Source organism: Gorilla gorilla, chromosome 4 (assembly GCF_029281585.2).
Source record: "Gorilla gorilla gorilla isolate KB3781 chromosome 4, NHGRI_mGorGor1-v2.1_pri, whole genome shotgun sequence".
Lineage (NCBI taxonomy): Eukaryota > Metazoa > Chordata > Mammalia > Primates > Hominidae > Gorilla > Gorilla gorilla.
This window is the reverse complement of record NC_073228.2, coordinates 60,638,324-60,665,070: the sequence shown is the minus strand read 5'-3', so window position 1 is coordinate 60,665,070 and position 26,747 is coordinate 60,638,324. Positions and strand designations below refer to the sequence as shown.

At 46.7% G+C, this 26,747-nt stretch overlaps 2 protein-coding genes and 1 pseudogene across 16 annotated transcripts in view; 1 reads left to right on the top strand and 2 right to left on the bottom strand.

Annotated features, from left to right (window-relative positions):
- Positions 1-1,395: 1,395 nt before the first annotated feature.
- Positions 1,396-25,622, bottom strand: C4H17orf75 (chromosome 4 C17orf75 homolog). 3 transcript variants are annotated; one of them, XM_055388530.2, is made up of 11 exons: positions 25,427-25,622; positions 15,077-15,198; positions 14,277-14,357; positions 12,883-13,008; positions 11,280-11,423; positions 10,969-11,026; positions 8,377-8,496; positions 7,829-7,893; positions 7,522-7,658; positions 6,380-6,483; positions 1,396-4,946 (listed from the first exon to the last, which is right to left on the bottom strand). In XM_055388530.2, the coding sequence occupies exons 1-11, from the start codon at positions 25,442-25,444 to the stop codon at positions 4,731-4,733; spliced, it is 1,191 nt and encodes a 396-aa protein (XP_055244505.2). In that variant the 5' UTR covers positions 25,445-25,622; the 3' UTR covers positions 1,396-4,730. The 3 variants fall into 3 exon arrangements, with proteins under 3 accessions (XP_055244505.2, XP_030866850.3, XP_063561910.1); XM_031010990.3 differs by lacking the exon at positions 25,427-25,622 and having other exon boundaries at positions 15,077-15,281; XM_063705840.1 differs by lacking the exon at positions 25,427-25,622 and having other exon boundaries at positions 12,883-12,994.
- On the bottom strand, positions 16,721-17,200 carry LOC129533975 (putative oocyte-secreted protein 1 homolog; annotated as a pseudogene).
- ZNF207 (zinc finger protein 207) overlaps positions 25,574-26,747 on the top strand; it is a 57,779-nt gene continuing 56,605 nt past the window's right edge. For 9 of the 13 annotated variants that reach the window (XR_002005990.3, XR_010133617.1, XM_055388523.2 and 6 more), the window contains exon 1: positions 25,600-25,811. Coding sequence is in view for 9 of the 13 variants with exons in the window: in XM_055388523.2 (XP_055244498.1) it covers positions 25,771-25,811 (41 nt within the window). In the remaining 4 variants the exon portion in view is untranslated. Of the gene's footprint in view, positions 25,812-25,878; positions 26,664-26,747 lie in introns of those variants that run through there. The other 4 variants (XM_019027032.4, XM_063705837.1, XM_055388526.2 and 1 more) reach the window with 4 other exon arrangements.

The window sequence follows — 26,747 nt, the reverse complement described above, 5'->3', positions numbered from 1 at the left end:
CCCCCTATTTATACACAAGGGAAAAGGTTAGAGAAATTTAGTTACTTGCTGGTAGTATGTGGCACAGCTGGCTTCACACCCAAGACTGGTGGTACCAAAGTTCATGCTGTCAGCCCTCAGGTATTTGCACAGGACTGTAAGGGCACTAAGCATGTGCAGGCCTCAGGGTCTTTGTTTAAAGATCCATCTCATTGCATTAGGCCTGGGGCCATCCAGTAACAGGAATGAACCTCGGGACATTCACTCAGAGTTCATGTAATAGGACCTTCACCTTATCAGCCCTCATAGTAGTTTACAAGAAAAACCACAGCTGTCGATTCATTACTGCTTCCATATATATGTATTTTTTCTCTTGTTGCCCAGGCTGGAGTGCAATGATGTGATCTCGGCTCACCGCAACCTCCACCTCCCAGGTTCAAGCAATTATCCTGCCTCAGCCTCCCGAGTAGCTGGGATTACAGGCACGTGCCACCATGCCTGGCTAATTTTGTATTTTTAGTAGAGATGGGGTTTCTCCATGTTGGCCAGGCTGGTCTCGAACTCCTGACCTCAGGTGATCTGCTCGCCTCAGCCTCCCAAAGTGCTGGGATTACAGGCGTGAGCCACCGTGCCTGGCCTATTTCTTTATATTTGAGAGAGGGTCTTGCTCTGTTGCCCAGGTTAGAGTGTAGTGGTAGTCATAGCTCAGTTACTTTGAGCTCCTGGGCTCAAGCGATCTTCCAGCCTCAGCCTCCTGAGTAGCTGGGACTATAGGCACATACCACCAGGTCCTCCTAATTTTATTTTTTGTAGAGATGGCATTTCACTGTGTTGCCAGGCTGGTCTCGAACTCTTAGGCTCATGCAGTCCTCCTGCCTTGGCCTCTCAAAGTGCTGGGATTACAGGCCTGAGCCACCGCATCCAGCCACATTTAGGAACTTTAGCAATTAAGAGAACTGGACTGCCCTCTCAGACCTCCAAGTGGAAAGACTTCATTGAAGTCAGCAGGGTTTCCATTAAGTGAGAAGACACACTGTTAGGAAAGTGTGGTCCTAGTAACTGCATCTTATTTCCAAGAAGCCCGCAGGCTTTCCTGGCACCTGGTCTAAGGGATCCTCTGGTAGAGGACAGGCATTCTGTCATGGTGAATAATGAATGAGAGTGAAAGGAAGTAACTTGGGTTATTGAGTTCTATGAGTATAACTCTACTGGACAATGAATAAAACATTGTGAGGGAAATTGCTCTTAGATTCTGCTTGATGCCTCCTGCAAGACGCAGAAAGGTGTGTATCCCAGCAAGTGATTTGATTTTCTTCAACAAATTCCTTAGTATAGCAAGTATAATTTCCTCACAACCTTGTTGGGAATACAAATGTTAGGCTTGAGGACTGAGCTCATTAAACAAAAACAACTGTCTTGATGAGAAGCTAAGTTTTATTATTATAATTACAAATTAATTACAGAGAAACTGAAGCCATCCTTCATACATGACAAACATACATTTCCTCTGTGTGTACAGCACACAAGTAATATACACAAATATATTCCATGTCTGAACAAATCCTTTTTAAAACTTTAAAAGCTGGCTGGGCACAGTGGCTCATGCCTGTAATCCCGGCACTTTGGGAGGCCGAGGCGGGTGGATCACAAGGTAAGAAGATCGAGACCATCCTGGCTAACACGGTGAAACCCCGTCTCTACTAAAAATACAAAAAATTAACCATGCGTGGCGGCACATGCCTGTAGTCCCAGCTACTGGGGAGGCTGAGGCAGGAGAATCACTTGAACCTGGGAGGCAGAGGTTGCAGTGAGCCAAGATTGCACCACCACACTCCAGCCTGGGTGACAGAGCGAGATTCCGTCTTAAAAAATAAAACAAAAACAAAAACAAACAAAAAAACTTTAAAAGCCAAGATAGTAGCTTATTAAAATTTGAATACAGTACATGTTTCTAGCCATGAACTCTGTGGTTTCTTCTCATGACCAAGATATTCAGTTCCACGACACCATTTTCCTTGTCTACAGTAGTGATACAGAGTTTGTCGGACTTTTTTTTTTTTTTTTTTTTTTTTGAGACGGAGTCTCGCTCTGTCGCCCAGGCTTGAGTGCAGTGGTGTGATCTCGACTCACTGCAAGCTCTGCCTCCCGGGTTGACGCCATTCTCCTGCCTCAGCCTCCCGAGTAGCTGGAACTACAGACGCCTGCCACCACGCCCGGCTAATTTTTTGTACTTTTAGTAGAGACGGGGTTTCACCGTGTTAGCCAGGATGGTCTCGATCTCCTGACCTCATGATCTGCCCGCCTAGGCCTCCCAAAGTGCTGGGATTACAGGCGTGAGCCACCACACCCGGCCCAGACTTACTTTTTTTAAAATAAGACTACCAGAGGCCAGGTGCAGTGGCTCAGTTTGGGAGGCCAAGGTGGGAGGATTGCTTGAGTCCAAGAGTTTAAGACCAGTCTGAGCAACATAGTGAGACCCCATTTCATTAAAAAAAAAAAAGATAAAATAAGACTATCATATAGAGCTGTGTAATGTAGTGAGCCTACATTACAAAAATATATACAACCACACAGAGAATATGTCATTACACCTTGCCTATATCCATAAATTATTTGAAGCAGGTAACACATTTGCTTTTAAATGCCATTTACAACATAGACTCTTGAATGACATGAATTTGAAAATGAAGTATTTTTTCAGGCTTAAAACGTTGATGTGCTAATGTAGCTTACTTTAAAAAATGATTTCCAAGTGGGGAACCAACTACATTGGGAAAAGACAGTCAGATTCAAGGACAGTGTCATAAAATTGCTGGTTTTCCTTAGTCACCCTGACTTTATTTTTTTGAGACAGAGTCTCACTCTGTCACTCAGGTTGGAATGCAGTGGCGCGATCTCAGCTCACCGCAATCTCTGCCTCCCGGGTTCAAGCGATTCTCCTGCCTCAGCCTCCCAAGTAGCTGGGACTACAGGCACATGCCACAGTTCCCAGCTAATTTTTGTAATTTTAGTAGAGACAGGGTTTCACCATATTGGTCAGGCTGGTCTGGAACTCCTGACCTCAGGTGATCCACCCGCCTCGGCCTCTCAAAGTGCTGGGATTACAGGCATGAGCCATCATGCCCAGCCACTCTAACTTTAATACTATGAAAAATGCTACTTAGATTTTTTTCTATACTGCCTACAATCCAAGTCATTAAAGTTTAAAACCGTATGAAAGCATTTATGAAGATTCTGAATTGTCTTTCTCATTAAAAGAAAAGAAATGCTTGGTGAGTCATGTCCCGAGGCTTATGTAGAGGAGAAAGCAGAAGGCCATTGTCAGTCATTTTGAAAGTTAAAACTCAGCACTTAATGTGAATTTAGATCCATTTAAGAAAGGATTCCTCAGTTTTATGGGTTTGTGCTCCTCTGAGCATCCTCAGGGAAGTGAGAACACAAGACTTCTGTTCTTCTAAGCAAAAATCATTATCAAATGAATTTATTAAAGAGCTATCCCGAGCAAATTGCAATTGTATGTATGTAGCTACATAGGCTTCCATGGGAATTGTAAATAGCTAGCTGAGGGCACTTTCAATTGATTCAGAGTAAAACAATCTGAGGCTTGTAACAAATGTACAAAAAACTAAAATCAATGAGTAACTCTAATAGGAAGAAACTGTTTGCATTCCTTATGTTACAGTTTGCTTGTAAACTGTATGTACTTTGTTTCTTTTCTCAACACTGTTTTAAAACTCCAGCATTTTCACCTAAAAGAAAACACAGGCTCTTCATAAATACCTGTGAACAAATAAATGAAATGGTGACTGAAGGCGATTTCTGCAGTAGCTTTCTCTCAGAGATAATTTTTTTTTTTTGAGACAGAGTCTCGCTCTGTCGCCCAGGCTGGAGTGCAGTGGCGCGATCTCGGCTCACTGCAAGCTCCACCTCTTGGGTTCACGCCACTCTCCTGCCTCAGCCTCCAGAGTAGCTGGGACTACAGGCGCCCGCCATCATGCCCGGCTAATTTTTTGTATTTTAGTAGAGACGGGCTTTCACTGTGTTAGCCAGGATGGTCTCGATCTCCTGACCTCGTGATCTGCCCGCCTCAGCCTCCCAAAGTGCTGGGATTATAGGCTTGAGCCACTGCGCCCAGCTCAAAGATAATATTTTATCTTGAAGCTAATGCATCGATTTGTAAAGCTCATTTAATTTTCTACATACTCAGGATTTGCATATTGACTTAAAATCTGGCTTTATCATCCATGCCGTTATCAACTAGACAAAAAAATGTATCAAGCACCCACAGGATGCACAGATCTATCTCTGAACTGGTGTAGTGGTATTAATCTGTTCTAAGACTAGGATTACATTTTTTTTTTAAGAAGCTACAGTCCACTGAAAAGGAAGTATTATGGTTTTTCTGAGAAGAAAAGTTGCTAAATACTGCAGCAAACTCAGGCTTTTCCTGAGAAAAGCCACAAACAAAATCATCTCTGAAATTTTTTAAGCAACAACTTCCTGAAGCGTGGAATTTATGGGGCCAGTGAGACACTAAAATTTCACAACTCTCACATACATTATCTATCTAGGACTCAGTGAAGATGTTCCTCAGATTTTTATTTAAGTTAAATTGGTAAAATACAAAAAGAAAATCTGGATTGAGTTTCAAATCATCTTAAATAGCAATCCTATGAACAATTATAACTGCAATTTCAAACACTAAGACTTAAATATACAACTTGATCATACAATTATCTCAAAACATATGATCAAAAACTTTGGTCAAGAGCTTCTTTCATGAATTCTTCAAGGACAGCTATCACATTTTTGGCTTCAGGCATTTCTTCATGTTCCACTTTAACAATCTTCAAAAGTATATCTCCACTACCACAGTTCTTTAGGAACATGTAACATTTAAACAAAGCATAATGATTCATTTCTGCCTGTCGGATAAATCTCTTCAAATTGTTTGTGTCTTGTATGGCCTAGAAAAAGATTACCCAGTTAAAAATGTGTTAAGTGAAATAATAATGAAGCTCAAAAAATAACTCCTATCCAGCTGAGAACTCAACATATCTTCCTGAATTGTTTGCTTTTCATATTAAATATTTCCAAAATTTAAATTGCAGTATGCTTTGCCCTTGGTAGAAGAAGAAAATCTCCTTTTTTTTCTTGTTTCGCTCTTGTTGCCCAGGCTGAAGCGCAATGGCTTGATCTCGGTTCACCACAAACTCTGCCTCCTGGGTTCAAGTGATTCTCCTGCCTCAGCCTCCCAAGTACCTGGGACTACAGGTGTGCGCCACCACACCAGGCTAATTTTGTATTTTTAGTAGAGACGGGGTTTCACCATGTTGGTCAGGCTGGTCTCGAACTTCTGACCTCAAGTGATCCACCCGCCTCGGCCTCCCAAAGTGTTGGAATTACAGGCGTGAGCCACCACGCGCAGCCAAAAATCTCTTACACAAAATAAAAATACTTTAAAATAATCTACCTAGCATGGTGGCTCATGTCTGTAATCCCAACACTTTGGGAGCCCCAGGCAAAAGGATTGCCTAAGGGCCGGTAGTTTGAGACTAGCCTGGGCAACACAGCAAGACCCCGTCTCTACAAAAAATAAAAATAATTAGCTGAGTGTGGTGGTGCACACCTGTAGTTCCAGCTACTCAGGAGGCTGAGACAGGAAGACTGCTTGAACCCAGGAGGTTAAGGCTGCAGTGAGCCATGATTGCACCACTGCACTCTAGCCTGAGTGACAGAGTAAGATTCTGTCTCTTAAAACAAACAAAAAAAACTAAATAAGGTGACAACACGTCCCCATCAGAATTTTTTTTTTTAGACAGAGTCTCACTCTGTCACCCAGGCGGGAGTGCAGTGGCACAATCTGGGCTCACTGCAACCTCTGCCTCCTGGGTTCAAGCAATTTTCGTGCCTCAGCCACCTGACATAGCCAGGATTACAGGCATGCGCCACCAGGCCCAGCTAATTTTTATAATTTTAGTAGAGAAAGGGTTTTGCCATGTTGGCCAGGCTGGTCTTGAACTCCTGGCCTCAAGCAATCCACCTGCCATGGTCTCCCAAAGTGCTGGGATTACAGGGGTGAGCCACTGCGCCCAGCCCCCATCAGAATTTTGAAAACTTAGGCACTGAACCAGTTTTTTTGTGCTTTCCAGCTAAGTTAAGTCACAAATTGTAAGACTGATGTTCCTTAAATATAAGCAAGCATTCAACCCAATTTATTAGAAATGATATGTATACAGAAGCTGCCAAAAAATAAAATGTCTTCTGATAATTCCAGTTTTGAGAACATCCTAATTAACAGACATCACAGCTATAAAGCAATTTGTTACTCTGTCACTGGTACTAATTAAAATTCAGACAAAAATTTCATGTGGCACTTGGCACACAGCCAACTAATTACCTTTAGTTTAAAGTTCTCCAGTACTTGTCGGAAAAGAAAAGGGTTACCTCCTCTGGCACCATTTAAAAAAGCTTGCATCCAATCCTCACAAAACCGGTTACTTCCTATAAAACATTTCAGAGAGACTAAAATGAAATTTTACAAAGCTTTATTTATTTTATTTATTTGAGACGGGAGATTCGCTCTTGTTGCCCGGCTGGAGTGCAATTGCGCGATCTCGGCTCACTGCAACCTCCGCCTCCTGGATTCAAGCGATTCTCCTCCTGAGTAGCTGGGATTACAGGCGCCTGCCACCATGCCTGGCTAATTTTTTTATATTGTTAGTAGAGACGGGGTTTCACCATATTGGCCAGGCTGGTCTCAAACTCCTGACCTCAGATGATCCACCTGCCTCAGCCTCCCAAAGTGCTGGGATTACATGTGTGAGCCACTGCGCCTGACCCATTTATTTATTTATAAAAACACCTATAATGAATTATTTAAGACATGTATAATGGCCTAAAAAAACAGTGTGCTCACCACATGGCTAAGGAATACCAAAATGGCTGAAGCCCCCTGTATGCCCCTTCCCAATCACATCCCCCTTCCTTTCCCATCAGAAAGGATAATCATTCCCACAGACGTCTTTAAACTTTTCCCATATACCTTTGCACGTGTAAGCCTTATCTACATTATTCTGCATATGTTAAAACTTTTATGTATTTTTTCTTTTATGGCTATTTCACTAAATAGTATGTTTGAGAGCTATATTGACACAAGTAGCTCTAGTTCATTCATTTTCATTGCTCTGTTATATTCCATTGCATGAATATAGCAGCTTATCAGTTTTCCTGTTGATAAACACTTAAATTGCTTCCAATTCCTTGCTTTTTCAAGTAATGCCTTTATGGACATTTTAAAATTCGTCTCCTTGTGTACACATACTAGAATTTCTTTATGTACCTAGGTGTGGAATTGCTAGGCATGGCATGATTTCCATGTTTCTAGAATTATATTGTTTTCACCAAGTGGTTTCTCATGGTTTGAGATAACCATGTAAAACTGCACAAGGCAGGAAGAATAAGGTTGTATCATAGGCTCTCAGTGCAAAGATGGGGACTCGCAAGAGATGTAGGAAGGCTGCTTCAGAGGTTGTAGCTCACCTGCATTGCAGAACTGAGGCTGGGAGCTGCTGCAATCGATGACCACAGACTTATGCTGCTCCTCTGTCATGGCCATGCACAAAGAAGTCATGGTGCCTTCATGAATAAGTCCTTGAAGACTGGCCACACTCAGAAACCTGCCACACACACAAGTCCATTTCCACAAACAATATTGCAGGACGGAAGGATGAAAACAAATTTATTTTGCACTGGGCTGGTGGGGAAGCGAATGGAAGGAGCAGTTTACAAACACAGATGTCAATCTTACTGTGGAAAAGCTTTTCTCTTTGAAAAAACTGTTCTTTACCTGTTAATGTCTCTCTTTGTTTTTTCATCTGATTCTTTAACTTCAACAGGAGTGTAACTCAAAGCCTATGAGAGAAAAATAAAGCCTGATTGGTACATATATTCCAGTTTTTCTTGAGCAGCTACTCATGACTAAATGTCCCCATAAGTCCCTACCACACTGGACAACAATTGATGGGCACTGGTCACAAGCTCTCCAGAGCCTTGTTCAGCCACTGCTCATTAACATTTTATAGAATCAAAATTGCTCTGGATTTTTGTTTTCCTTTTCAAATTGTTTTGGAAACTATACCTTTCCCAGATCACTTGGAAAAGTAATTATTTTAAAATGTTTTATCCTATTAGGAAGACTCAGCATTTGAAATTCAACTCTACCTTAGTAATATCACTTTCTAGATCTGAGAAAATAAAGTGTGGTCTATCTTGATAGCAAGCATAGTTTGAATATTTGGGGAGGGATGGGAGTCATGTTCAGAGAAAATGAGTATGTTTCTAAATCATCCAAAGTGATTCTCAGTTAAGGAAATGCTCTCATTTGGCAGTACTTACAGCATGTAGCAGAAAGGTAAGCTTTTCCTGAAAGAGAAGAACAACCCTTTGGATTGGGCATACAACATCCTCAAACCAGCTGCTCAGATAGGATTTTATGTGACTCTCCAGGCCCCTTTCCTAAATCAAGAAAGAACATCATTTGCTTTAATATAAGCCTTTCCTTTAGTGGACTTCATATTTTCTTCATCATATCCTTGATGGTGAAAAAGACCAGGATAGACACCTCCCTTTTTAAAGCTAACACCACCAATTCAAAAAAAGAAATTGTGATATACCTTTCCTGGCTTGTTGGGCAGGGTGAGGATTAAATCTGTACTGAATTTATTTAAAACACACCAAGAAATGCATTCTATAAAATGAAGAGACTGAATAGGGTTCCATGCTATTTCTTCACAGGGAAGAGTTGGGCACTCACAAGTCCCTCTCCTCCCACTGTACTGTGCACTCAATGGAGATACTCACTCAATAATCCTCATTTCCCTGGCACTTGTGGTACAGTGTCTAAAACATGCATAGTATGAGCTTATTAAGTGCCTTTTGAATAACTAACAGCATGTAGATAGAGAATTCATTCGTATTCAGAATGTGAACGGGGAAGGATACAAGTAACTCATCAAAGCACTCCACTCCACTCCAGATGTCAGACATGCTGCCGTGAGCACATCTGGCTTTCTAGGCTATGCTGCTCCCTGAAGACTAGTGTCACACACGAAGAGCTCTAGTCAGGGAGAACAACTCTATTAGACTTGCATCAGTTGCTCACTCCTGCACTATCCCTTCCTCTCTCCTGCAGTATCTTCTAAGTATGTGAAAAGTATAACTACTACTATATATGTAATGGGTAGTAAATTTGTGAGAGTCATGACTAACAACTGCTACAAGCTGAAAGCATTGTTTTTGTTTGCTTTTTTGAGACAGGGTCTCACTCTGTCATCCAGGCTGGAGTGCAGTGGTGCAGTCATAGCTCACTGCAGCCTCAACTTCCCAGGCTCAAGCGATCCCATCTCAGCCTCCCAAGTAGCTGGGACTACAGGTGCGTGCCACCATGCCTGGCTAATTTTTATATTTGTTGTAGAGATGGGGTTTCACTTTGTTGCCCAGGCTGGCCTTGAACTCCTGGGCTCAAGTGATCTGCCCGCTTTGGCCTCTCAAAGTGCTGAGATTACAGGTGTGAGCCACCACACCCAGCCAGTTTTTCAAAGGTTTGAACAAGTTGATATGGATATGCCTAATTCATAAAAGATCAATTAATGAAAATAGAATGTTTTTAAGAATCTTTGATGTTTAGTTCAAGAACAGCCATACTATTGCATAGCATGTCTTTGGTGCCAGAGGCTGCATGGACCGGTACTTCTGACCATAATATAAATCTTATATGCCTAGAAATCAGGAAAAGGACATCCTCTTCCTCGCCAGGCATGTTACTACATGCCATTGAATAGATCGAATTTTTCACAGATACAAAACATCAGAAGTAGTCTTGTGAAACTTTCAGCACTTACAGGACTATGTTTCCTGTATCCCTTTAAAATCACCTGTAGGCTGGGTGCAGTGGCTCATACCTGTAATCCCAGCACTTTGGGAGGCCGAGGCAGGTGGATTACTTGAGCTCAGCAGTTCAAGAGTTCAAGACAAGCCTGGGCAATATGGCAAAACCACACCTCTACCAAAAATACAATTAGCTGGGCATGGTGGTACATGCCTGTGGTACCAGCTACTTGGGAGGCTGAGGTGGGAGGATCGCTGGAGCCCAGAAAAGGCTGCAGTAAGCCATGATCGTGCCACTGCACTCCAGCCTGGGTGATAGAGTGAGACCCTATCCCAAAAAATGAAAAAGAAAAAGAAACCACCTGTAGGCCGGGCACAATGGCTCGCGCCTGTAATCTCAGCACTTTGGGTGGCCGAGGAGGGAGGATTGCTTGAGGCCAGGAATCCTAGACCAGCCTGGGCAACAAAGTGAGATCCCCATCTCGACAAAAAATACCAAAAGTTAGCCAGGCGTGTTGGTATTTGCCTGTAGTCCCAGCTATTTAGGAGGCTGAGGCGAGAAGACTGCTTGAGCCCCAAGAAGCTGAGGCTGCAGTGAGCCTGATCGCACCACTGCCCTGCAGCCTGGGCAACAAAGCAAGACCCTGTCTAAAAAAAAAAAAATTCACCTCTCTACTAGCTCACAAGGTGTCAAGTTTCTAGAATATAGGCGTCTTTGTGTCTACCTATATGATTTGACAAGTAGAGCAATCACAGTATATTAATTTCAGTCGTTATTTTATTTTTTTATATTTTTGAGATGGAGTCTCACTCTGTTGCTCAGGCTGGAGTGCAGTGGTGCGATCTCGGCTCACTGAATCCTCTGCCTCCCGGGTTCAAGCGATTCTCCTGCCTCAGCCTCCCAAGTAGCTGGGACTACAGGTGCCTGCCACCACGACTGGCTAATTTTTAGTAGAGATGAAGTTTCATCATATTGACCAGGCTGGTCTCTGACCTTGTGATCTGCCCACCTCGGCCTCCCAAAGTGCTGGGATTACAGGCGTGAGCCACTGAGCCTCGCCCCATTTCAGTCTTTAAAAACCATTAAGTCAGTCACCTTACCTCACAATTCATGTTATTTTTCAGCCCTTGAATGTACTTGTCCAATTCAAGCCTGAAAGTATGTTCTTAAGGAAGCAATAAAGGATGAATAATGAAGACAGTATTTCATCTCTCAACAAGAAATATAAAATCTCTCAAATAATGTGAGCTGCAAATGCAAACAAGCCAAGGCAAAATGGCCACATGAAGGTATGAAATTCAACTACATACACGAGGAGTAGAAAAGCTTTTTGGAGGTTGGTAGTAATATTCTTCCACCTGCCTTCCCATGTTTTCCTTCCTGATGTTCTCAAAAACCAAAGAAAGGATATAGCTCAAGTCCTTTTTCAGACCCTCCTAAAAAACAGACCACATATTCTGAAGGGTTACGTTCAGAGTCTATTGTTACTGTTTCAGGAAGCAGTTTTTCATTTTGGAAAAGGCAGTAATAACAACCAACTCGGTAACCTGGAATTCTAGAAAAGAAAGAAAACGTAAAATGCATTATTTTGGTTACTCATGCATCTATAATTTTGTGGACTGCTCTGAATTCCGGTCATCTTGATCTGGCAACACCATTAAACTGCCCACTAACTCAGAGCTTCCCAGACTTCTCGTTGGTGTACTTGCAGCAGCAAAGAAAAATGAATGTATACCCTGGAGGGCTTTAGTTAAAGCAGCCACTAACATACATGAAATTTCTTTGAATTCTCCTGTCTTATTTGAAAAATTCACACAAATTTCACTCTAGTTCATACCCATGTTTATATTAAAAAAAAGCATGTTCTCCCCTCTCCCAAACCTTCACAAATTGATGTTTAAGGCAGATGTGCCTGAAGGTGGCCTTATCCTTGGGAAGTGGCCTCAAACTCCTGAGGGGACCTGTATGCTAACTTCACGGTCTGAGTTGAACTAGAATAAAGAGGTGTAATGGAGGCCAGGCACAGTGGCTCACACCTGTAATCCCAGCACTTTGGGAGGCCAAGGCGGGTGAATCACCTGAGGTCAGGAGTTCGAGACCAGCCTGGCCAACATGGTGAAACCCCATCTCTACTAAAAATACAAAAATTAGCTGGGTATGGTGGGGCATGCCTGTAATCCCAGCTATTCGGGAGGCTGAGGCAGGAGAATTGCTTGAACCAGGGAGGTGGAGGTTGCAGTAAGCCAAGATCATGCTACTGTACTCCAGTCTGGGCAACAGAGTGAGACTCTGTCTTAAAAAAAAACAAAACAAAACAAAAAAGGAGAGGTGTAATGGAAAGACAGTTGGAATTGGACTAAGAATGCTCATGTTTAAGCCTGAACTCCATCAATTTGACCAGCCTCATGACTTAAGTTTACATAAACTCTGAGTTTATTTCCTCATCTGAAAATGAAAATAAGAGTATCTGCTATATTTCCCCTTTGTAAGGAAAACTACATAAAAGTTTGTGAAAATACAAACTGTATACAAATTTAGTTTTAATAATCAACACTTTTCTTCTTCTAAGTACAAAACTTACTAGCCTGGGCAACATGGTAGGACCCCATTTCTGAAAAAAAAAAAAAAAAATTATAAAAATTGCTGGGCATCGTAGTGCCTGCCTGCAGTCCCAGCTACTTGGGAGGCTGAGGTGAGAGGATTGATTAAGCCCAGGAGGTCAAGGCTGCAGTGAGCTGTAATCGGGCCACTGCACTCCAGCCTGGGCAACAAAGCAAGACCCTGTCTCGAAAAAAAATAAACTAATTAAATAAAGTGCAATTGGGTGCCAGGGTCTCTGCCATTCAATTAATTCCATTCCACAAATGTTTATGTGTGAGGCCCAGTGCTCGGGCTGCCAGAGAATAAAGACAAATTCTGCAGGTCTAGTAGGAGCTGATCTTTTGGAGTTTCTCATTACTTCTCATATTTAGTTCAGAAATAAAAACTCAGGACACAGCACATTTTGCACTTACTTTAGCTCCACAGATGCAACATTACCCAGCCCTTCAAAGACTGCACCTCTTGAAAGACGCTTAGCAATGAAACTGCGCAGCTCTGGCTCCACTTCGGATGGTAGATTAGTATCTGCCAAGGAGAGGCTTGACAAATGAAAGACACACATTCTTTACCAGTGGACTAGTGTATTCACACCCATTAAGTCAGACAGAATGGTACCAAAGCCAGGGGCTCTTTTAAGGACTGGGGAAAGCTGTCCTTATAACCCCTATTGGTGAGGCTTCTAGGAATGTATGTCACTAAATATGATCTACCTCATCAAATAGCTTAAAATATTCCTATCTTTCCAGCTCATTCTCTCCAGTACTGTGACTCCACTGGAACCCCCAATCCACTGACGCTACCTCTTTTTCAGTCTCTCAAGTTTCTCATCTCACTTCCCTCCTTATTCTGCCTTAATTCCATGGTCAGTCATTATAATCACACTCCTGCACACATTCTTATCTTTTTTATCTTTCAACTTTATTGAGGTATAATTGATGATTTAAAAATTTCAGGGCTGGGGCCGGGAGCAGTGGCTCACGCCTGTAATCCCAGCACTTTGGGAGGCCGAGGCGGGTGGACCACAAGGTCAAGAGATAGAGATCACCTGGCTAACACAGTGAAACCCCGTCTCTACTAAAAAAAAATACAAAAAAATTAGCCGGGCATGGTGGTGGGTGCCTGTAGTCCTAGCTACTCGGGAGGCTGAGGCAGGAGAATGGCGTGAACCCGGGAGGCAGAGCTTGCAGTGAGCTGAGATCGCACCACTGCACTCCAGACCGGGCAACAGAGGGAGACTCTGTCTCAAAAAAAGAAAAAAAAAAAAATTTCAGGGCTGGGCAAGGTGGCTCATGCCTGTAATCCCAACACTTTGGGAGGCAGAGGTGGGCGGATCACTTGAGTCCAGGAGTTCAAGACCAGCCTGGGCAACATGGTGAAACCCCATCTCTACCAGAAATACAAAAATTAGCCAGGTGTGGTGGTCAGTAGTCCCAGCTACTGGGGAGGCAGAGGTGAGAGGATCACCTGAGGCCGGGGAGGTTGACGCTGCAGCGAGCCAAAGTCATGCCACTGCACTCCAGCCTGGGCAGCAGAGCAAGACCCTGTCTCAATTTAAAAGGAAAAAGAAAAAAGAAGGATTTCTTTCTGGCTAATCACCAAGCACACTATCAGTATGTGGATTTGTTTGCCCCAGCCTTGAATGAACCAGCCAATGAGGAAATCAGGATGAGGTTCCTAGGGGATAGGAGGAATTGACGGTTTGACTCAGGGAAAGCTCAGTGGAAATAGAGTATCCACTGACATGTACAGGCCAGAGATGCAGGGAAGATGAAAGCACATGCATGAATTATGCTGAAGCTCTTTTTACCTGAAATCATCACCAGAGGGAGTTTCTGCATTTGTGCCACTTGGGCTTCCGTCCTCACTGTCCCCTCGTTGCTGTGCCAATCTACAAGCCACAAAACCAACAGTGCTATCAATTATGGGCTCTAAACCAAGAGGAGTATGGGGGCCTGGCAAGCAGGGTAAGTAAGGCAAGGAGTCAACTAAAAATGCTGCAAGGTGGAAGTGCACTGCCTATCCTCATGACAAGGAAAACCCATACAGCAGTGCTGACAAGAGCCCCTTCTCTCTCCAGGCCACTTAACAGGTGGAGGAAAGGCTAAATACCCAGAAGGTTCAAGGAAACTCCTTTAAAAACCAAACTTGACAAGGCCAAGAAGGTTCCAGGAAAGTCAGAAGGAGGAAAAAGTGGAATCAAGAACAGAGGAAAACCAGAGGGTGGGGATGGGGGTGTGTGTGACAGAAATGGGAGAAGTGGGGAGATAATGACAGAAAGGAGAGGGGACGGGAACTGAAATTATTGAGCGTGCGGGGCACTGCGCTAAACAAAGGGCAGCCGCGAGAGTAAGAGGCTGGGATGATATAGGGGCAGATGAAGGGCACAGGCATGGTTGGGCCAGGCATACAAGTCCACGAGGGGGGCCAGGAAGAGCAGCGGGAGGCGAGGAGCGCCCTTCAGGCCAGAGACCTTGGCTGGGAGAGGAGAAGATGGCTTTTAGGAGCGGCCGGGCCGCTGGGCCGGGGGTGGGGTGCAAGGCCGGGCGGCGGGCCGGGGGCGGGGCCGCAGGGGCGGGCGGGCTGGCAGGCCGAGCTGGGCGCCAGCACCTGCTTCCGCGATAGCTGTAAAGACAGTAGTGGCTGCTGGACGGTGACTCGAGTCTCCGCTCCTCGGCTGAGCCTCCCTCTTCGCTGCTCTCTAGTTCCTTTTCATCTCCATCCATCGACTCCTGCAAAGAGGGGAGCATCGCGGCGGCCTCTGAGCGGCCCTGTGTCTCCGCCAAACCGCTCCCCTGCTGCCGTGCAGCCGTCGGTATCAGGGCTCGTCCGGCTCCCGGCCCTCGCACACCTGCGTTCCGCTGGTTTCACCGGGTTCGCAGGCAAGGACTGGCCTGGAAAGGGAGTCTCTTCTCCCCACAGGGGCTGACAGGCGTACTGAGTTCGCCTTTACTGAAAAGCTTTTACCATTTATTTTGAACTTATTTTCCTTTGAGACATCTGGGAAACTTTCTATGTGATAAAGGTGGCACAACTACCTAGCCACATGGAAAAGAATAAGGCTACTCGTCTGCCTCCTTGCGCGCGTGCCAGCACGCACAGACACCCGTTTGATCAAAAAGTTAAGAATTTAAAATGAATTTTGTTAAAGTGAAAATATGGGATAATTTTGTTAATTCTTGAAGAGGGTCTTTCCAAACATAACAAAACACTTAGAAGTCATACAGGAAAACGTTTAAAAAAATGACTACGTAAAAACTAAAAGGCCGGGCACGGTGGCTCACGCCTGTAATTCCAGTGCTTTGGGAGACCGACGCAGGCGGATCACTTGAGGTCAGGAGTTCAAGACCAGCCTGGGCAACATGGTGAAACTGTGTCTCTACTAAAAGTACAAAAAAATTAGCCACGTGTGGTGGTTCACGCCTGTAATCCCAGCTACCCTTCCAGTCTCTGCCCATTACCCAGTTCTAACACCAATTCACATTTTCAGGTGTTTGTTTCTGCAACACCCCATTCTCTGGTACCAGTTTTCTGTCTCAGTCCATTTTATGATGCTATAAAAGGATACCAAAGACTGGGCAATTTATAATCAGCTCTTAAAGGCCCCACTTCTTAATAGTCTTACAATGGCAATTACATTTCAACATGAATTTGGGAGTGGACAAACACTCAAACCATAGCGCCACGTGAAGGAGGAGGCAGACTGGAGTGATGTATCTACAAACCATGGAATGTCAAGGATTGATGGTCATCACCAGAAGCTAGGAGAGGACATGGAACAGATTCTCCCCTAGAGGCTTCAAGAGAGTATATCCCCACCAGCACCTCCATGTCAACTTCCAGCCTCCAGAACTGTGAAATAATACATTTCCATTGTTTTAAGCCACTGTGTGTGTGTGCATGCGTGTGTTTTGTGTGTTTTTTTAATTTTTAGTAGTGCAAACTTTATTCATAAATAAAACTTCATAAAGTTAAAAGCAGGGGCAGTTCCTATTTTTAAAAAGGAATAGTGGAAGGCAACCTGCCATTTCATTTAAAATTACAAGTTAGGTTTTTCAGATGGATAACAGTTGAGATCATTAAATCCCCTTCCTGCTTCTCAGATTTTCACAAAATAGCACATTAAATCCTCAGTCCTAAGCAATTACGGCAGAGATTCCAAATTGCCTCTCAATATCAAAGTGGATAGCACAGTTTCTTCTCTTGCAATAAAGGTACTCATTTGATGAACAAGGGAGTATAGCAGTCAGATTCTTAAAAGATTGTATTGCAGAAGTTACTGCCATGTCTTCATTTGCAATGGGTATCCTCACCTCTATCTCCCATTCAGTAACATTGTCAGTTTCCTTATCTCTCATTTCAACTACATTTAAAAGAGGATTCTGATTGCGGACAACACATGACAGAGGCATTTCAGATCGGACAGTAGTCTCTTGAGATATACTTGATTTTAGTTTTAAGCAGACGAACTTCCTGGAGAGGTTGAGTTACCACAGTCATGAGGATGGTAGAAAAACTCATAGTAGATATTTGGCAAAACTAGGTTACAAGGCAACCATCTCCTAGAAACACTTCATCGGGGTTCATATACAAATTGTGAAATATCGTGGGTTTAATCCTGGCACAGAACCAAAACTGGGTGCATTGTACTTGAATAGCTGACCAGTCCCCAGCACAGGTCCATATCAAGGAATTGAGAAAAAAGAACCCATTTAACCCCAAAATGGTCTTCATTTGCCCAGACTGAAAACCAAATCTCACTCAGGAAACAGCTGTATTTTTTTATTTATTTATTTATTTTTTTTTTAAGATTCCATCAGTGGTCATTTATTTCAAGCAATTTTATTTTATTTTATTTTATTTTTATTTTTTTATTTTTTATTGATCATTCTTGGGTGTTTCTCGCAGAGGGGGATTTGGCAGGGTTACAGGACAATAGTGGAGGGAAGGTCAGCAGATAAACAAGTGAACAAAGTTCTCTGGTTTTCCTAGGCAGAGGACCCTGCGGCCTTCCGCAGTGTTTGTGTCCCTGGGTACTTGAGATTAGGGAGTGGTGATGGCTCTTAACGAGCATGCTGCCTTCAAGCATCTGTTTAACAAAGCACATCTTGCACCGCCCTTAATCCATTCAACCCTGAGTGGATACAGCACATGTTTCAGAGAGCACAGGGTTGGGGGTAGGGTCACAGATCAACAGGATCCCAAGGCAGAAGAATTTTTTCTTAGTACAGAACAAAATGAAAAGTCTCCCATGTCTACCTCTTTCTACACAGACACGGCAACCATCCGATTTCTCAATCTTTTCCCCACCTTTCCCCCCTTTCCATTCCACAAAACCGCCATTGTCATCATGGCCCGTTCTCAATGAGCTGTTGGGTACACCTCCCAGACGGGGTGGTGGCCGAGCAGAGGGGCTCCTCACTTCCCAGTAGGGGCGGCCGGGCAGAGGCGCCCCTCACCTCCGGGATGGGGCGGCTGGCCAGGTGGGGGGCTGACCCCCCCACCTCCCTCCCGGATGGGGCGGCTGGCCAGGCGGGGGGCTGACCCCCCACCTCCCTCCCGGACAGGGCGGCAGGCTGGGCGGTGGGCTGACCCCCCAACCTCCCTCCCGGACGGGGCGGCTGGCCGGACTGAGGGGCTCCTCACTTCCCAGTAGGGGTGGCCGGGCAGAGGCGCCCCTCACCTCCCGGACGGGGCGGCTGGCTGGGCGGGGGGCTGACCCCCCCACCTCCCTCCCGGACCGAGCGGCTGGCCGGGCAGAGGGGCTCCTCACTTCCCAGTAGGGGCGGCCGGGCAGAGGCGCCCCTCACCTCCCGGACAGGGCGGCTGGCCGGGCGGGGGGCTGACCCCCCCACCTCCCTCCCGGACGGGGCGGCTGGCCGGGCGGGGGGTTGACCCCCCCACCTCCCTCCCGGACGGGGCGGCTGGCCGGGCGGGGGGGCTCCTCAATTCCCAGTAGGGGCGGCCGGGCAGAGGCGCCCCTCACCTCCCGGACAGGGCGGCTGGCCGGGCGGGGGGCTGACCCCCCCACCTCCCTCCCGGACGGGGCGGCTGGCCGGGCGGGGGGTTGACCCCCCCACCTCCCTCCCGGACGGGGCGGCTGGCCGGGCGGGGGGCTGGCCCCCCCACCTCCCTCCCGGACGGGGCGGCTGGCCGGGCGGGGGGCTGACCCCCCCACCTCCCTCCCGGACGGGGCGGCTGGCCGGGCGGGGGGCTGACCCCCCCACCTCCCTCCCGGACGAGGTGGCTGCCGGGCGGAGACGCTCATCACTTCCCAGACGGGGTGGCTGCTGGGCAGAGGGGCTCCTCACTTCTCGGGCGGGGCGGCTGCCGGGCGGAGGGGCTCCTCACTTCTCAGATGGGGCGGTTGCCAGGCAGAGGGTCTCCTCACTTCTCAGACGGGGCGGCCGGGCAGAGACGCTCCTCACATCCCGGATGGGGCGGCAGGGCAGAGGTGCTCCCCACATCTCAGACGATGGGCAGCCGGGCAGAGACGCTCCTCACTTCCCAGATGTGATGGCGGCCGGGAAGAGGCGCTCCTCGTTTCCTAGATGGGATGGCGGCCGGGCAGAGACGCTCCTCACTTTCCAGACTGGGCAGCCAGGCAGAGGGGCTCCTCACATCCCGGACGATGGGCGGCCAGGCGGAGACGCTCCTCACTTCCCAGACGGGGTGGCAGCCGGGCAGAGGCTGCAATCTCGGCACTTTGGGAGGCCAAGACAGGCGGCTGGGAGGTGGTTGTAGCGGGCCGAGATCACGCCACTGCACTCCAGCCTGGGCACCATTGAGCACCGAGTGAACGAGACTCCGTCTGCAATCCCGGCACCTCGGGAGGCCGAGGCTGGCCGATCACTCGCGGTTAGGAGCTGGAGACCAGCCCGGCCAACACAGCGAAACTCCGTCTCCACCAAAAAAATACGAAAACCAGTCAGGCGTGGCGGCGCGCGCCTGCAATCGCAGGCACTCGGCAGGCTGAGGCAGGAGAATCAGGCATGGAGGTTGTAGTGAGCCGAGATGGCAGCAGTACCGTCCAGCTTCGGTTCGGCATCAGAGGGTTCGGCATCAGAGGGAGACCGTGGAAAGAGCGGGAGAGGGAGAGGGGGAGGGGGAGGGGGAGGGGGAGGGGGAGGGGGAGGGGGAGGGGGAGAGGGAGAGGGAATTTTTATTTTTTATAGAGACAGGGTATCACTTTGTTGCTCAGGCTGGTCTTGAACTCCTGGGCTCAAGTGATCCTTCTGCCCCATCCTCCCGAAGTGCTGAGATTACAGGTGTGAGCCACCGTGCCCAGGTGGTACGTGTTATAGCAGCCACAAGAAACTAATACAGTGGCTGGGTGTGGTGGCTCACGCCTGTAATCCCAGCACTTTGGGAGGCCGAGGCAGGCGGATCACAAGGTCAGGAGATCGAGACCATCCTGGCTAATATAGTGAAACCCCATCTCTACTAAAAATACAAAAAATTAGCCCAGTGAGGTGGTGGGCACCTGTAGTCCCAGCTACTTGGGAGGCTGAGGCAGGAGAATGGCATGAACCTGGGAGGCAGAGTGCACTCCAGCCTGGGCCATAGAGCCAGACTCTGTCTCAAAAAAAAAAAAAAAAAAAGAAAGAAAGAAACTAATACGGCTGGGCGTGGTGGCTCACACCTGTAATCCCAGCACTTTGGGAGGCCGAGGTGGGTGGATCACGAGGTCAGGAGTTTGAGGCCAGCCTGGCCAATATGGTGAAACCCCGTCTCTACTGAAAATACAAAAGTTAGCCTGGCATGGTGGCACACACCTGCAGTCGCAGCTACTCAGGAGGCTGAGGCAGAAGACTCACTTGAACCCGGGAGGCAGAGGTTGCAGTGAGCCGAAATCATGCCACTGCACTCCAGCCTGGGTGACAGAGTGAGACTCTGTCTCAAAAAAAATAAATAAATAAAAATAAAAATAAAAATAAAAAAAGAAAGAAAGGAAGAAATAGAGTCCCCCCAACAACCCTTTCTTCTATTCTTATCTGGATTTCTTCACATTCTTCCCTGTTAATCCCATTTTTTCTAGATTATGGTTTATTCTCTTGATTTGCTCAAGTACTGCCTCCAATATTAGCCAGGAAAGGGTATATATAAAATAATTTTTAAGCTCTTGCATGTCTGAAAATATATCCTCACGTCTTTATTGTATTTTCACATTTGATTGGATATTCCTTAGAAATAGAATTTTAGGGGCCAGGCATGGTGGCACACACCTGTAATCCCAGCACTTTGGGAGGCTGAGGCAGGCGGATCACAAGGTCAGGAGTTCGAGACCAGCCTGGCCAACATGGTGAAACCCCGTCTCTATTAAAAACACAACAATTAGCCGGGCCTGGTGGTGCACGCCTGTGATCCCAGCTACTCAGGAGGCTGAGGCAGAAGAATCACTTGAACCTGGGAGGCAGAGGTTGCAGTGAGCCAAGATCATGCCACTGCTCTCCAGCCTGGGCAACAGAGTAAGACTCCATCTCAGGGGGGAAAAAAAGAAATAGAATTTTAGATTGATATGATCGGACATTGAATTCTAGGTTGAAAATAATTCCCCTGGACGGGCGCGGTGGCTCACACCTGTAATCCCAGCACTTTGGAAGGCTGAGGCAGGCAGATCACAAGGTCAGGAGATTGAGACCACCCTGGCCAACATGGTGAAACCCTGTCTTTACTAAAAATATAAGAATTAGGCGGGCGTGTTGGTGCACGCCTGTAGTCCCAGCTACTCGGGAGTCTGAGGCAGCAGAATCCCCATGTTCGTCAGGCTGGTCTCGAACTCCTGACCTCGTGATCCGCCCTCTTCGGCTTCCTAAAGTGCTGGGTTTACAGGCATGAGCCGCCATGCCTGGTCCGAATCAACCATTTCTCCAAGGACCTCAGGTTGCTTTTACTGGAGAATGGTATTACAAACCAAGATCTCGGGACAAAGTTTGCTTGATATGGGACATTATTGCTTCCAGGCCCTCTCAGCTGATATATGTATCTATACTAACTTTAGTATATACACATATCCATAAATATTTCTCTATGTATCTATTTTAAAATAAACACGAGTTCATTCTGGTGTCTCCAGCTCTAATCCATGGCCACATGGATCATTCTAGCCTCCTCCCCTTGCTTATCTATAAACTCACTACAACGAGAGGCACAGCATGGTGGCTCACGCTTGTTAATCTTAACACTTAGAAGCTAAGGCAGGAGGATCACTTGAGCCCAGGAGTTCAAGACCAGCCTGGACAACAAAGCGAGACCTTATGTCTACAAAAAACACAAAAATTAGCAAGGCATGGTGGCATGGCCCTGTAGTCCCTGCTACTCCGTGGGCTGAGGTGGGAGGATCCATTGAGCCCAGGAGACAAGGCTGCAGTGTGCTACGATTGCACCACTGCACACTACCAGCCTGGGCCACCGAAACCCAGCTAATTTTTAATTTTTTCATAGAGACAGGATATTGCTTTGTTGCCCAGGCTCGCCTTAAACTTCCGGCTTCAAGTGATTCTCCCACCGCAGCCTCCCAAGGTACTGGGATTACAGGAATGAGCTAGTGCACCAGGCCTTCTTTAATTTCTAACAGCAATTTTTTTTTGTTTTTTTTGAGACGCAGTCTCGCTCTGTTGCCAGGCTGGAGTGCAGTGGCACGATCTCGGCTCACTGCAACCTCTGCCTCCCGGGTTCAAGCGATTCTCCTGCCTCAGCCTCCCGAGCAGCTGGAACTACAGGCACACGCCACTAGGCCCAGCTAATTTTTGTATTTTTAGCAGAGACAGGGTTTCACCATGTTGGCCAGGATGGTCTCAATCTCTTGACCTCAGGTGATCCGCCTGCCTAAGCCTCCCAACTAACAGCAATATTTTATTGCTTATTGCTTTCATAGTAAAAGTGTTTTAATCTGTTTATGGTGCTGTAACAAACACCACAGACTGGGGAATTTATGAATAACAGAATTGTATTTCTTTCTTTCTTTTTTTTTTTGGAGCTGGAGTCTCACTCTGACACCGAGGCTGGAGTACAGTGGCACAATCTCAGCTCACTGCAACCTCCACCTGCCAGGTTCAAGCCTCAGCCTGGGTTCTACTGTCTCAGCCTCCTGAGTAGCTGGGATTACAGGCACCCACCACAATGCCCAGCTAATTTTTGTATTTTTAGTAGAGACAGGATTTTGCCATGTTGGCAAGGCTGGTCTCGAACTCTTCATCTCAGGTGATCAACCCACATCGGCCTCCCAAAGTGCTGGGATTACAGGCATAAGCCACCACACCTGGCCAGAATTTTCTTTCTTTTCTTTCTTTTTTTTCCCCCGAGATGGAGTTTCGCTCTTATTGCACAGGCTGGAGTGCAATGGCGCAATCTCGGCTCACTACAACCTCCGCCTCCTGGGTTCAAGTGATTCTCCTGCCTCAGCCTCCAGAGTAGCTGGGATTACAGGCGCCCGCCACCACACCCAGCTATTTTTTTTGTATTTTTTAGTAGAGACAGGGTTTCATCATGTTGGCCAGGCTGGTCTCGAACTCCTGACCTCAGGTGATCCACCCACCTCAGCCTCCCAAAGTGTTGGGATTACAGGGGTGAGCCACCACCACACCCACTGAATTTTATTTTCTTATAGTCTAGAAATTTGGAAATCCAAGATCAAGGCACTAATACTCAGTGTCTGATGAGGGCATTCTTGCTGCATCCTCATTTGGTTGAGGCAAGAGAGAGTAGAGAGTTTAGTTCCTTCCAGCACTTTAATAAAATCACTAATCCCCCCCCCCCCAACAGTTTACTCATGATTTAATCACCTGCTAAAGGTCCCACCTCTTAATGCTATCACATTGGTGATTACGTTTCAAGCAGTTGGGGGGATATTCAGCACATTGCAACACGGTTTTAAACTTTTTCATTTTTTAATTTATTTTTTCATAGAGATGGTCTCACTATGGTGCCCAGGTTGGTCTCACACTCCTGGCCTCAAGCCACCCTCTTGCCTCAGTCTCCCAAAGCACGGCAATTACAGGCTTGAGCAACTGCACCCAGCCTGAACTTCTTTTTTTTTTTTTCTTTTTGAGACAGAGTCTTGCTCTGTCGCCCAGGCTGGAGTGCAGCAGAGTGATCTCGGCTCACTGCAGCCTCCGCCTCCCGGGTTCAAGCGATTCTCCTGCCTCAGCCTCTGGAGTAGCTGGGATTACAGGCGTGCCCCACCACGCCTGGCTAATTTTTTTTGGTATTTTTAGTAAAGACCGGGTTTCACCATGTTGGCCAGGCTGGTCTTCAACTCCTGATCTCAGGTGATCCACCCGCCTCAGCCTCCCACAGTGCTGGGATTACAGGTGTGAGCCACTGCGCCCAGCCTAAACTGATCCTTTAAAATTCAAATTTAATTCAGCTCCACACATACTTTGTGTTTTTGTGCAAATTATTCCAGCTCTCTTAAGTCTCTTTTATCTCATCTCTATTAACAAGTTGACAATAATGGCTCCTACCCCAGAGGCTGAGACAAATAATGTTAAAACTCACTACAATGCTTGGCACACGGTAGATGCTCCATGGATGTCTGCTATTATTTTTTGCTTTTAATAGTAATATAATTTACATTACTAGTTATTATTATATGCTAAGCTCTGTTCTAAGTGCAGCCAAGATGAAGTTTAACTGCCTTGCCCAAAGTCAGGCAGGTAGGCAGTGGCACTGGTGGACTACGAACCCAAGCACTGGGCTTTTAACCACCTCTCACTTGCATGATCCTCCAGTTGCCCTCTTAGAACCACTCTGTGCCTTCTCAGAGACTTCAGCATGAAATCCAACTTCTGAGAATGCTTCTAGGGTTCGTCAGAATCCGCCTTTGCTAGCCTCCCTAGGATTATCTCTTGTGACCAGCACCTTCACTGACAGCTCCAGTCTTTTTTTTTTTTTTTTTTTTGAGACGGAGTCTCACTCTGTCACCCAGGCTGGAATGCAATGGCGAGATCTTGGCTCACTGCAACCTTCACCTCCCAGGTCCAAGTGATTCTCCTGCCTCATTCTCCCGAGTAACTGAGGTTACAGGCGCCTGCCACTACGCCTGGCTAATTTTTGTATTTTTAGTAGAGACAGGGTTTCACCATGTCGGCCAGGCTGGTCTCGAACTCCTGACCTCAAGTGATCCGCCTGCCTCGGCCTTGGCCCACAGTGTTGGGATTACTGGCGTGAGCAACCGCGCCCGGCTATCAGCTCCAGTCTTACCACGATTAGTTTTTCACGTGCCCAGCCTCAAAGACTTAAACTCTTTGCTCCCTTACGGAGATACCCTTTCCTTCACCTTGCTTGCTCCCGTTGACTCCTCAAGAAACCTTTCTTATGTCGGGCGCAGCGGCTCAAGCCTGCAATCCAGCACTTTGGGAGGCCGAGGCGGGCGGATCACTTGAGCCCAGGAGTTCGAGACCAGCCTCGCTAACATGGTGAAACCCCATTCTACTAAAAATACAAAAATTAGCCGGGCTTGGTGGCGCGGGCCTGCAGTCCCAGCTACTCGGGAGGCTGAGGTAGGAGAATCGCTTGAACCCGGGAGACGGAGGTTGCAGTGAGCAGAGATCGCGCCGCTGCACTCCAGCCTGGGAGACAGAGCGAGACTTGGTCTCAGAAAAATAAAACAAAACAAAGAAAAACAAAACCTTACTTGACAACCCAACGACCACTACCACTACGGCCGCCCTAGGACTCCCGCTTTCTGAGGTCCTACAGCACTTCGCATTTCCCCCAACGCCGCACTGAGAACTCTGCACTGTGTACTCGTCTGTCACCAATCTGCGAGTTACAAAGCAGAGACTAACTTCTTTGGTTTAGCATTTAATAGGCACATAATCAACATTTACTGTTCAATTGAAACAAAATTAAAATTGGGCGCTGTCTCTATCTTTATTTGTGATCGGCCCTAACTGCACTGGCAATTTTTTCCGTTTTTTTGTTTTCTGTTTTCCATTCGCATGCCCCTTAGCGTACCTGGGGCTCCGGCTCCATTACAAATGAAACCCAAAGTGCTCCTCATGCACAGCCAGCGAAAGCGAAAAACTCTAAAACGGACAAGATGGCTACCACCTCTTCGCGCCTCTTAGTCCCACCCACTCAGGGCGGAGGTCTGCGTCATGTGACCCTCCCCTTCTTGGCTCCGCCTCCTACCGCAGTGCTTGACGGGAGGCGGAGCGGGGAACGAGGCCGTCGGCCATTTTGTGTCTGCTTCCTGTGGGACGCGGTGGTAGTCGTTGGGTTGGGAAAGTGAGGGATTTTTCGCCTCGTTTCGCCTGCTTCTTTTCTCCTCCCTTTTACTTTGCCGGTAGAACACAGTTATGGGTCGCAAGAAGAAGAAGCAGCTGAAGCCGTGGTGCTGGTATCCTTTGTCGGTTTGAAGTCGAGGTCGCGTTGGGGTGCCGGTTGTTGGGGCCTGGGACTAGGAGGCCTGGATTTGGCTTACGGCGTGGAGCGTTTGTATTTAGGCGTCTGCGTGGGTGGCCTGGTGGCTGGGATTGGACTTGGGAAGGCTTCTAGGAAAATGGGGTTCCGAGGTCGACAGGCTCTTGCAGTTGTGGGTCGTGTGACTCTTGTGACTCAGGAGGATCTTGTTCGGTGCGAATTTTGGACTGCGGGAGGCGGCCTGGACCCCTCCGCCAAGGACAGTGTCCCCTAGGGACTACTCAGCCACCTTCCGTTGTTTTGGTGACGATTCAACAAAGGGACTTTTCTTCGAGTGGGATAGGCTTATTACTTTCATGGAGGGTTGGGGACAGCTTCACAGTCTGTCACCCACTTTTTCTGTTTTTATTTACTTTATGTGTGTTTTGTGTTTATTTTTTCGAATTGGCGGTTTAGTAAAGAACCAAGTTAGTTAACCCTGGTTTCGAACCTTTTTTTTTTTTCTTTTCGGGGCGGGAGGAGAACTAGCTTCCGTGTCTCACCCAGAGGCGCCTTAATCTTCAGGAAGCGTTCTCACAGGGTGGAGTTTCTGTTACTCAACTTTGTAGGACTAAAAAGTGGCTATCTTATTAGGAAAACTCTTACTACAGTGTGGTATTAATGCTTTTTCTGGAAGCGTTAATATTCTTTACATTAAAATTGATTTTATTTACTGTTTTGTACGTAAAGGCGGCTTGTTACAGTACTGCGTTTATGTAACAGTTTTAAAAACAGCTTAAATACGGTTACGAATTTTGTAATGTGATTTTAGGAAAATCTGAGTAGTGAGGTAAGAATTCTGTTTTATTGATGTAGTAAGAATTGTGCTTTATTGATTTTATTGATCTGTGAATTTAAATACATTGCTTGGCAA